Raw genomic sequence first — 13,410 nt, forward strand, 5'->3', positions numbered from 1 at the left:
GATAATTAATAATAATAGGAGCGACACGAGTCTTTGGTTCTAGTAAGTATGTATGTGTGGTATGGTTAGTATTTTCCACCCGAATATATAGAGTGGCTCCATACGCGCTTTCTGACGCGTCACAAAATCCATGAATCTCGACAGAACCATCTAACGTATATTGAATCCCCCGAGGAACTCTGAGATATTCAATATCTTTGCTATTTTTAACAAAATTGTTCCAGTTCATTTGAGTTATTGGCTTTAATTGATCATCCCAGTCAATTTTGTATAGCCAGATTTGTTGCATTATTAGCTTAGCTACAACAACCACCGGAGCCAGCCATCCACATGTGTCAAACAATTTGGCTATAGTTGATAAAACTTCTCTTTTTGAACATATATTTTTATTTTCCATTGACATGTTCATGTGGAATATCTTGTATTATTTTGTGATCATTTGACGCCCATTTCATTAGTGTAAAATCGGCAGAGTCTAAAGCGGCAGTTAATTCCTTTCGAACTTTTATTGATTCATCTTCAGTGTGGCCGCCAGCTAATACATGATCAACATATAAAATATTCAAAATTATATTTGCGGCTCTAGGATAAGATTATTTTATATCTTCTGCTAGTTTAAGAAGATTTCTCAATGCTAAATATAGTGCGCAGTTCACTCCAAATGTAACTGTTAGCAGCTCATAATTGATGGGAAAAGTAGTGTTCCTCCAGATTGTGGCTCTTTAATTTGCTTATCTTGGAGGGTCAAAGTAGTAATAGTAGTTGGTTCTAGGTTTGTAGTGGACTGTATCTGATTTGTAAGAGCGGCAGCACTAGTACTAGGTTGTGCTTCCACTCGAGCTAGGTATGAGTTAGTTGTTTGGGTTTCCGTTCCCTTGTGTAACAAAGTATTGTGTTTCATAGTACAAATACAGCAGCAAAAGCGACTATTGCAACCCTTTACTCTGTGATTTGATGACAAGCAATTGTAGCATAAGTGTGAAGTTTTCACGATGTGAATTCTATCATTCACACTCTTTTCCAAAAATTCGCTGCAATCCCTTATGAAATGATTTGATTTGCATACTTGAAAAGTTTGAGTATTTTACGGCTTATTTTGTTGAGGAAATATTACATTAGTACGTTTCCCTCCAAAGTTGTTTGCATTTTTTGAGACATTTGTTTGAAATCATTTCAAAAATCTAAGCGTGTGATTGTAAGTTGGTTTTTGTTGAGCAAGTTTCGACGTAGAGGGCTTTATATTTCCGACTGATTCCAAAGTTTTGAATTTGTTTGTTAAGAAAGCGTCAAACTGTTCCCATTTTGGAATTTGTTTACAATCGCTTAATGAGTTCTCGTATTCTTCTAAAAAGCCTCTAGGTAATTTTGTTGAACAAATGTATATTAAAATCGTATCCCATCCTTTAACATCGACATCAAGCATCCCCAGTATCTGAATGCTGCTATTAACAGTGCGTTGTAGTTTTTGAATAGTGTGACTTGATTCTATAGAAACACCAGGTAGATTAAAAAGTCTCTTAATTTCTTCATTAATTTGCAATCGTTTATTCTCGTAACGATCTGTGAGATCAATGCTAATGTAAATCCATCATTCGTTAGTGGGACATGTAAAATAATTTCTTTAGCTTCTCCTGCTGTCTTTTGCGTTAAATGGAATAATTTTTCGACATTGCTTAATTGTGAGTTGTTTATGTAAATTGCCGAAAATATATCTTTTTTTGTGAAATCCACTTCCCTTCCTTGTTGTGACATCTCTGACTCTCTTTTCATTTTTTCTTGAGTCTTTTCATCCAAAAGATTTTGAATTTGTCCATTTATTGAACTCAGCGCTTTTTTGTACGATCCCACGGTATCCATATAGTGCTTCCTCAGTTTATTTTTATCGATAGTCTTTCCTTCCTCTTCTGGAAGAAGAAGACGGCAGTCTATACATGTCCAACTCCATCTTGTTGTTTCCAATGTATGTACCGTGTCATCAGGTTTGGTTATTGAAAAAATTTAAATATAATCCAGAAGATCGTTGACGCAATTTGTGAATTTATCGCTTATCCATTTTGAAAGATGAGTGTTAACCTTTACGAAATTTTTGTTGTGTTACAAAAAATAAAAGTTGCCCAATAAAAAGGACTAACTTGGTTTAAGATTTTAATTTTATCCAAATTTGTATTTTTGAGGAGGATAAGTTTCTTTTTCCATTTGTTGTAGACGAGAACGATCTAATCATGTTGGTTTGAGTAAAATGGTATTTCAATTATTTCCAAAACTTTCAAAATATTTGAAAAATTTCAAAAATTTAATTTGTATTTGACGCCGGAATGATTTTATTAAAAGTGTTTGTTGGGTTGCCAGAAGGAGTCAACTTTTAGCCAAAATGAGCAAAAAAAGAAAATAAAATCTCTTAAAGTCCACTTACAGGAGGATTTCATTTTTGCAAGTGGAGAAACGAGAGTTGCAAAAGCAGGAATTACCAGAAATGTGTTGCTGCATTTAACGGTTTCTTTCAAAAAAAAAAAAAAAAAAAAAAAAAAAGAAAACGGTAGTTTTGTTTGATAATCAAAGAGAAGTAGAAAATTCCAAAAAAAATTTCCAGAGAATCCAAACATTTTTAAACGAAGTAAAAATTGTGTGTTGGGTTGTCGAACAAACGTTTTTTATTTAAAATCGCTTAATATACTTTGACAGGAGGATTTTAATATTAAAAGCTAATAACTTTGATTATTGCTGTGAAAATTTGTCTGATTCAACAAATTTTCTAAATTCCCCAAATTTTTCGATAAAATTCGCAACGAGAGTTAGAAAAAATTATGTATGTATAAATCAAAATATTTCAGCAGGAATATTTCAAACAAATAATTTGGGTCAAAATCCAAAAATTTGCGCAAAAATTTCCAAAAAATTTGATTTGGGCCAAGGTCCAAATATTTAAGGTGAAAATTTTATGTCCCAGCAAAATATTTCAACAGAAAATAATTTGTGTCAAAATCCAAATATTTTTAGCAAAAAAATAAAGAAAGTGCAAAAAATGTTAAGGAAGAAATTTTTTTTCCAAAAAGTTGTGTTATGTGTCACAAAATCAAAAAAGTATACCAGCAAAATATTTCTGCAAAAAATGCAAGAAATTAATTTTGGGTCACAGAACAATTTTTAGGCTCCTTAGAGCAAAAGATATTGTCATAAATGGGAAAATATAAATATATGATATCGATTGTATGTCTGTCCACCAGACTCCGATATTAAATTTGTTCTTCAAATTTTCAAATAAATTTGTGGGTTAAGTTCCAAATGCATGTCTGTCCACCAGACGCTTGCTTGTTTGCCAGTTGTTTTTTTTTTCAAATAAATTTGTAGGTTTTGTATCACATGTATGTTCGTCCACCAGACGCTTGCTTGATTTTCTCAAAAATTTAAAAAAAAATTAGGTTATTTTTCGTCTATCCACCAGACGCTACTTTTTAAACGGTTGTTATTTACTCGTTTATGTATTCGAGTGACGCCAAATTTTACCAAAAAAATATGGCTATAATATACTGACGCTTTGTTTCCAAATTTGTATATAGTTTTTGCAATATGGTACTTATATGTTTGCAAAGTTTGGTGACACCAAATTTCCGAAGTAAAAGCTTATGTATTTGTGTCAAATGCGCCCTATATTTGTAAGAAAACTTCTTAATAATACTAAAATTGCTATTGGGTGAAGGAATAAGGCAGGAATACGGAAATTTTTTATTTAGGTACCTGATGTTGTCAGAAGTTAAAATATAGAGGTAGTTTTGAAAAGCGTCCTATATATGTACGAAAACTACAAAATAATACTAAATTTAGTATTGGGTGGAGAAATAAGGTTGGAATCCCGAAATTTGTTATTTTGGTCTCTATTAGTGTCTCTGATTGAGATGTGGAAGTGGTTTTAGAAATGAGTTCTATATTTGTACAAAAAATACTATATGGTACTAAATTTGGTGTTGGGTGAAGGAATTAGGCTGGAATCCCGAAATTTGTTATTTAGGTCTCTGTTCGTGTCTGTGGTTAAGATATGGAAGTGGTTTGGAAATGCGCCCTATATTTGTAAGAAAACTTCTTAATAATACTAAAATTGGTGTTGGGTGAAGGAATATGGTTGGAATCCCGAAATTTGTTATTAGATCTCTGTAGTTTAAATATGGAAGTGGGTTTGAAAATGTGCCCTATATTTGTAAGAAAAATTCTTAATAATACTAAAATTGGTATTGGGTGAGGGAATTAGGTAGGAAGCCGGAAATTTTTTATTTAGGATTCTGATGGTGTCAGAAGTTAAAATGTAGAAGTAATTTTGGAAAAGCGTCCTATATATGTACGAAAACTTCTATATAATACTAATCTTGGTGTTGGCTGAAGGAATAAGGCTGGAATCATGAAATTTGTTATATAGGTTTATGCTGGTGTCTGAGGTTAAGATATGGAGGTGATTTTGGAAATGCGCCCTATATTTGTAAGAAAACTACTTAGTAATACTAAATTTGGTGTTGGGTGAGGATAAGGTTGGAATCTCGAAATTTGCCTGATTCTTTCCGAGAGATTTTCCTTTTGAAACATTTTAGTTAATTTGTGGATCTGAATTAAGGTCTAAATCTTGGCGTGAGGTTAACTCAGTTTGTTGTGAAATGTGCGAATCATTTTGGTCTAATGTAATGTAGTGTTGCTTTTATGCCGATGTTTCATGTTGTGTGCTGCCCAAACCCCATTGGAGGGTATTCTACTCTGTTGAAGATCTTCTACATCTTGTAAAATAAAACGACCATTTTCTAACACTTCTTTTATTACAAACGGGCCTTTGGTAGCGTAAATATTTTTATCACGACATAATCACCTCGTCTATACATTATTGGTTCTTTTCTTTTTGGGTCTGTATAATTTTTGTTGTATTGTTGTGCGGCACGTTGTTTGTCATCTTCATGCTGTCTCATTAAGTTCAAATCTCTATCATTTTCGTTCATAATATTTTCTCTAATTTGATCTGGAATTTTCCCTTTTTGATTTACACCAAACAACATTACGCTTGGATGTTTGTTAATCATTCTGTTAACCCGTTCTACTTGGCCGTTTGCTTGTGGGGAGAAGGTTGCTATTTTAATGTGTTGGATATTATTGTCTTGAAGTCATTAGAAGTAAAACAAGACACTCTGTCAGAAACAATACATCGCGGTCGGCTGAATTGTCTCTATCTACATGTCCATAATGATATAAGTGTATCATTTCAAAAGGTTTCGTTGGTTTCGGAATGTTGTGTAGAAATCCTTTACACGTCCGCTTTTAGGAAAAAAAAAACAGCGCATTTCAAGCAGTTTTGGACGTGTTCTTTAACCTTGTAATTGATATGGGGAAACCAGAAATTCTTATTAGTCAGCTATAAAATACAAAGAGTTTTCCTATCAGTTTAGTGGTTTTAAATGCCATACTTGTGAATGATTTAATATCTAACGGTCCAGCGAAGTCGACTACTGTTATAGAAAAATACCCAAATGGCAAATATAGTCGTTATATTGGGGTCTAGACGACGTGAACCTACACACGCATTGTTTGTCATAAGCCGTTACCATAGTCAAATGGCAAAATAAATATGTGTGCAAAATTTTAGCCTTCTATCTGAATTCGTTCGAATGATAGCGTGATTACAAGAGGCAGACGGACATCGCTAAATCGACTTATAATTTTACGCTGATCAAGAATATATATACTTTGTTGGGTCTGACATGCGTATTTCGAGGAGTTACAAACGGAAAAAAAATATATACCCTCCATAGTATGGTGTAGGGTATAAAAATGAAAAGAAAAGCGGAACTTGTCACTACAGCAAGAAAATGGGGTATTGTGTTAAAGATTACAGAAAATGGATATCAGATGCAAAACGACAAGGCCTACGTATAGTTCTTATTTAAAAGTAGCCCTTCACTCTGTGTCGAGTGAAGTTAATTTGAGCATGTCTGCCAGTGTTTGGTGGATTGATGATGGCGCAACAAGGCACGTAACAAATTATAAGGAATTCTTTATTGATTAAGAAGAATTCAAAACACCACACTTTTTATAAACTGCGGGTAAAGAGGCTTTAGATGCTATGGGCAAAGGGATTGTTCATAAAGTTGCTATAATTTTGCCCAACATTGTTTGTTGGTTATTTACCGGCGGCCGCACAAATTACATCAAAACAAAATGATGTAAATAATATAAACACCTACACACATACATTGATGCAGCCACCGGTAAATTCCATTGCTGAATTCCAATAACTAAGCATCGTCAACAGCCAAAACAGGTTTGATGTGACGATGCAATTGGACAATAGACTCCAATATATATATATATATATATATATATATATATATATATATATATATATATATATATATATATATATATATGTATATATATATATATATAACTATATATATAATTTAAAAAACTTTCACTTTGTGATCCGGCTCTAGAGGACCAAATGTTTTTATCTTTCTCATTTTGCCTTTTTGAGCCTTTCCAATTGATGAGACATATAGTGATTTTTTTTATTTCACTTGTGTTTTATTTACTTATTACATTTTTTCTTGCAATGTAGATATAACATTAGGTATAAGCTTTTGTAATGTAGTTTCAATCTGTTTTATTCATTAGGTAATAAGGTTTATTTCGTTAGCTCATAACTTTTAAGTAGGTAACTTAGCACTTAAGTTTTATCTCAATAGACTTTAATTTTTTAATATGTACGCTTCTATGTTTTGTGTTGTACAATTTTAATACTTTGTGTTGTAAAAATTTGTTGTAATTTTTGTTCACAGCAATTATTAATTTCCGCTTGATGTTGTATAGTTTTATTCAATATATTTAACTGTTGTATGTTCACTGTTTTCTATGTTGCCTGTTTCTTTTCAATTTTCAATGTTGATTATTTTAAGTTTACTATTTATTCACTTATCACTCGGGGGGGTGAGAAATAACTATTGTCCAATTTGCATCGTCACATCAAACCTGTTTTGGCTGTTGACGATGCTTAGTTATTGGAATTCAGCAATGGAATTTACCGGTGGCTGCATCAATGTATGTGTGTATGTGTAGGTGTTTATATTATTTACATCATTTTGTTTTGATGTAATTTGTGCGGCCGCCGGTAAATAACCAACAAACAATGTTGGGCAAAATTATAGCAACTTTATGAACAATCCCTTTGCCCATAGCATCTAAAGCCTCTTTACCCGCAGTTTATAAAAAGTGTGCTGTTTTGAATTCTTCTTAATCAATAAAGAATTCCTTATAATTTGTTACGTGCCTTGTTGCGCCATCATCAATCCACCAAACACTGGCAGACATGCTCAAATTAACTTCACTCGACACAGAGTGAAGGGCTACTTTTAAATAAGAACTATACGTAGGCCTTGTCGTTTTGCATCTGATATCCATTTTCTCCAATCTTTAACACAATACCCCATTTTCTTGCTGTAGTGACAAGTTCCGCTTTTCTTTTCATTTTTATACCCTACACCATACTATGGAGGGTATATATTTTTTTTCCGTTTGTAACTCCTCGAAATACGCATGTCAGACCCAACAAAGTATATATATTCTTGATCAGCGTAAAATTATAAGTCGATTTAGCGATGTCCGTCTGCCTCTTGTAATCACGCTATCATTCGAACGAATTCAGATAGAAGGCTAAAATTTTGCACACATATTTATTTTGCCATTTGACTATGGTAACGGCTTATGACAAACAATGCGTGTGTAGGTTCACGTCGTCTAGACCCCAATATAACGACTATATTTGCCATTTGGGTATTTTTCTATAACAGTAGTCGACTTCGCTGGACCGTTAGATATTAAATCATTCACAAGTATGGCATTTAAAACCACTAAACTGATAGGAAAACTCTTTGTATTTTATAGCTGACTAATAAGAATTTCTGGTTTCCCCATATCAATAACAAGGTTAAAGAACACGTCCAAAACTGCTTGAAATGCACTGTTTTTTCTCCTAAAAGCGGACGTGTAAAAGGATTTCTACACAACATTCCGAAACCAACGAAACCTTTTGAAATGATACACTTAGATCATTATGGACATGTAGATAGAGACAATTCTAAAACAAATTATTTGTTGTTATTGATGCTTGTTCCAAGTTTGTCAAGCTATACCCTACTAAATCTACCGCCACTAAAGGAGTCATAAATGCATTACAAGAATACTTCCGATATTACAGCCGACCGCGATGTATTGTTTCTGACAGAGTGTCTTGTTTTACTTCTAATGACTTCAAGACAATAATATCCAACACATTAAAATAGCAACCTTCTCCCCACAAGCAAACGGCCAAGTAGAACGGGTTAACAGAAGTTTAGGTCCAATGATTGCTAAATTCGTAGACACAGAAACTATTATTACGTGGGTAAAAATTTAAGAAAAAATTCCTGCCACAGAATGATTAACAAACATCCAAGCGTAATGTTGTTTGGTGTAAATCAAAAAGGGAAAATTCCAGATCAAATTAGAGAAAATATTATGAACGAAAATGATAGAGATTTGAACTTAATGAGACAGCATGAAGATGACAAACAACGTGCCGCACAACAATACAACAAAAATTATACAGACCCAAAAAGAAAAGAACCAATAATGTATAGACGAGGTGATTATGTCGTGATAAAAATATTTACGCTACCAAAGGCCCGTTTGTAATAAAAGAAGTGTTAGAAAATGGTCGTTTTATTTTACAAGATGTACCCCCCATTGGAGGGTATTCTACAGAGTAGATTTATATATATATATATATATATATATATATATATATATATATATATATATATATATATATATATATATATATATATATATATATATATATATATATATATATATATATATATATATTATATTATTTACCGGTATTCTTCCGAGTTCCATTACGAACTTCAAATACCATACTTAAAACCTCAAATTGCTAACTTATTTTATGGAATAACCCCACCCATGCCACTAACTTCCTGTAGCAGACCTGCATAGCGAAGCGCTATTACGGAGGTTCTAGGCCCCCAACTATAATACACGATTATTTGCATAGACAGATTTACCCATAGCACAATACCCCACTTTCGTGGTTTTATGGTATGGAACTTTATATATATATTTGCGTGTCGCTCAGGAGAGCATAATCGCTGAGTTCCACTTTTATTTTTCGGCATCTTCGGGGTTTTAATAGCGTTTTGCAACAAAACAAATGCCAGTCTGAATTTTTTTTATAAAGGACACCATTTCTCATTTTGTAACATTTATGGTTATGGTTTGGCGTGTTTGTTTTGGAAGTTAATTATATCTGTTTTAAAAGTATTGTTGTCCATAAACGTCGACCTAACACATAAATACGTACCAGACATAACTTGTAATCCGTCGCTGTTAAAAAAAAACACGGAGCGCCACATTTTATTTTCCCGTTTTTGTTTAAGCATAGAGATTGGCCTACATGCCTACATACATAGTTTATGCTATATCCCAATTACATTATGCTGCCCCGCAAAAATGTACAATTTGAAATACAACAGATTTAAAAGGCATACGCAGGTATTAATAATCTCCTAGCAGTGTAATGTTATATATACATTATAGAATATTCATTTATAACAACTTATTCTTAAAGTCTAGTGTATTAAATTAGTTTACTTGTTTTTCAGACTCGCTGCACTTCATCATGTCTTTTTTCAAGTAATCGTCTAATATTTCGTGTAAAACTTGGAGAACAATTAAAATGTCTGAAACTTTCTAATATGAATTTAACTTCATATTGCATTTTGGGTACTTCCTGACGTTTCACATCTACATAAGATTAATTTAACAAAATTTTGACGCAGCATCAGTATGTTGGTAAACAAAATTTCCGCATCGTCTATTATTAGACTGATAAAATTACCAGTATCACTAGTACTAAATGCATGTAATGTTCAAATATCTTCCGCCAGAAGCATATAGTCACCTGGATAAAAATTGCATTTAACAAATATTAACTGCACTTCTTATCTGTACACTATTCACGGAACCACTTTTTTCCTCAGCATTGCCTGGGGACATTATGTTTTTCTACCCTCCACCATACTATGGAGGGTATATTAACTTTGTCATTCCTCGAAATACTCATGTAAGACCCAACAAAGTATACATATACTTGATCAGCGTAAAATTTTATGTCGATTTAGCGATGTGCGTCTGTCTGTTGAAATCACGCTTTCGAACGAATCGAGATAGAAGGCTAAATTTCGAAGACATGCTTATTTTGCCAGTGGGCAGGTTAAGTTCGTAAATGGTCCATGTAGGTCAACGTTTTTATATATCCCCCATACAACGGTACCTCCCGATATTCGGTATGTTGATTATTTTAGTGACATTATTCACCGGAATTGTTTCAAATTTGGTATTTGAAGTTCGTAATGAATACCACGGTATATGACAGAAAATTGTCTGTGAAGGTCCACTTCTTCGTATAACCTCCATATAACTGTACCTACCTATATTCGGCATTTTGATGATTTTAGCGACATTATTCACCGGAATTTTTTTCAAATTTGGTATTTGAAGTTCCAAAGGGATAGTACAGCCTAAGACAAGAAATTGACTGCTCAGGTCCACGTCTTCGTATAGCCCCATTTAACGGTATTCTGATGATTGTTTCAAATTAGGTATTTGAAATTCCAAATTTGAAACAATCATCAATTGTCTGTCAATCAAAATTGTCTGTGCAGTTCCACGTCTTCATATATCTTCCATTTAACGCTACCTTCCGATATTCGGTATTATGATGACTACAGCGGATTTTTCACCGGAATTGTTTCAAATATGGTATTTGAAGTTCGTAATGGATACTACAATCTATGACAGAAAGTTGTCTATGCAGGCCCAGGACTTTGTAAAAGCCCTACATATAACTGCCTCCATATATTCGGCATTTTGACGATTTTAGGTACAATACTCACCGAAATTGTTTGAGATGTCGTATTTGAAGTTCGTAATGGATGCTGTAACAGAAAATTGTCTATGCAAGTCCAGGTCCGTTTATTTTAAGTTTCGAATTTGAATATTGCAATGGCTTAAGACAACAATGTATGTCAACGTCGTATTAACCCCAATATAACGGCTATATTCGGTATTTTTAATATTTTAACAGAATTTTTAATGGTTTTTATTTTTTGAAAAATTCTAAATTCAAGAGGTGGAGGTTATTCAAAGTTCGGCCCAGCCGAACTTACTGCTTTTTAACTTATTTTCTGTTACTTAGTAACACGCCTGTATTCTAGTTTGTGGTATCATAATCATCTAATAAGTCTGCACTAGTATCCGTAGATGTTAAAGGCTTAAGACGAGATATTTTGTAGTGGCTTAAATACAGCTAAGTTAAATAGTTCGTTTGTAAAATTGTTTTACAGATGTATGAAAAGCAAAAACTAGCAGATCATTGTCTGCCGTTATGTGTGGCTATACTGAAAATGCTGTGATCGGTCAACCAGACTTCATATAGTTTAACTACGACGACCCAATCTCTCTTGCTCGGGAGAGAATGACAAATTAAGAATCTTAGGTACAAATGCGTACCTGTTTACAGTAGTCATTAACTAAAAGATCTGTACTTTAACTATTAATATACTGGGTTCTCCATCAAATGTTTTGTAAACTAGTGCTTATTTCAGCTTAGCTTATGTCTAATTCCAACATAGTTTTATATACGCTTGGACAACGCTAGGAATTGTAACGACATAACTTTAAAAGTCACGGTAATTTTGCATAACTTAGCACACGTTTTGTAGCTTAGTGGGTTGGAATGAAGAGAATCTTGTAAACTGTCAAAAAACAACAGTGCGAGCACTAGAAAAAATTGATGCTCTTACACAGGGTGTGTGAGGAGCGTCATCAACATCAATTCATAGCCGCAATCTAAAAGACTATATTCATGAAACCTACCAGCCGAGGCAACTACTAGAATGAAACTATATTCCATTTTACCTTGTAGTACAATACATAACTTTATATTTACATATATTAATTCCTCATATTGTAAAAAATGACAACTGAATTATAAAATTCCTTTTAAGTGTTTCTTTGTATAATATATTTTGGGCAATAAAATACAATAATACTAATAATATCAAATTTTAATTATAGTCCTTATTTTACTTTTCCAGTATGGGGATACCCCTCTACACACAGCATGTCGCTACGGACACGCAGGAGTTGCTAGAATATTATTATCTGCATTTTCAGATTGTAATAAACAAAACAATAACGGAGACACACCTTTACATATTGCATGCGCTATGGGCAGACGAAAAATAGCAAAACTTCTTATAAAATCCCATTGTAAAACACAAATAACAAATATCCAAAATGATACGCCAATGGATATAGCGTCACGAAAGCAACATAACGAATTGTTACGGATTATATGCTCTAGCGGGTCGACGCAAGGTTTTTATAAATATATTCTACACCATAAGGAAACTCCAAATGATATTGTGTTTTCTCCATATGGATGTCAGTCTCTTTGTAATTCTCGCCACATATTCTTATCTTATTTGGAGCCGGTATCAAAACTAAAACTTGGAAATGATGAACAGTACTTCTTTGATTTAGCTGGTAACTTAAACAAAGGGCCAAAATGTCTAAATAAATTATGCTATTGTGAACCTGTTATAAAGAAGTCCAAATAAAATGTATTCTTAAAAAAAATTTATTCTTATACTTACTTAAAATAAACGAACAGATTGATAGATATTTATATCTTCAGAGAACTTGAAATACAAAATTACACATAATCTCATTGAGAAATTAGTCTCAATCGTTCAGAACTCTTAAAATCGGGAAGTTAATAATAACAATTTTTGGGAAGAGAACATTTTTAATAAAACGACCCGAAATATTAAAAAAATCATCTGATTTTGTTGGATTGACAGCGGTTCAGGGTAGAATCTTAAAAATACCGACATTTAGAAGAAACAGTTATACCTAAAGGTGGACATACAACAAATTTCTAGACAAATTTAATTTTCCATAAGTATTGTAACTTTTGATTTTATCTCCAAATATGGTTGAACGTCGAAAAGTAAAATGGTCAAGTAAGTATTTCAATCATCTTATTACAGAGTGTATGTTAAGTCTATTATTAAAAAATAAACTTTGATGTTTGCCTTGTTTTTTTGCTTATTCATATCATCTAGCGAACAAACTTACTACAATTGGACAATTTGTTCATCTACATACTGTTTTAGGAGGAAACACGAGTCGACGAATTAATATTCATGAATACAGCCACCAGTTAGTCAACTAGAAACTTTTTTGAACTACTTTTGTTTGAGTTTAGCGATGACTTTCCCGATCTACTAATTTAGATGGTAAATTATACAAGTTTGAAAG

General features: G+C 32.9%; 1 protein-coding gene across 1 annotated transcript in view; it reads left to right on the forward strand.

Moving 5' to 3' along the window:
* LOC131803642 (ankyrin repeat domain-containing protein 6) overlaps positions 1–12,707 on the forward strand; it is a 328,879-nt gene extending 316,172 nt beyond the window's left edge. The window contains exon 4 of the mRNA XM_059125071.1: positions 12,183–12,707. Within this exon, the coding sequence (XP_058981054.1) occupies positions 12,183–12,707 (525 nt within the window). The remainder of the gene's footprint in view (positions 1–12,182) is intronic.
* The last annotated feature ends 703 nt before the right edge of the window (positions 12,708–13,410 follow it).

The sequence above is a fragment of the Musca domestica genome, unplaced genomic scaffold, assembly GCF_030504385.1.
Source record: "Musca domestica strain aabys unplaced genomic scaffold, Musca_domestica.polishedcontigs.V.1.1 31, whole genome shotgun sequence".
Taxonomy (NCBI): Eukaryota; Metazoa; Arthropoda; class Insecta; order Diptera; family Muscidae; genus Musca; species Musca domestica.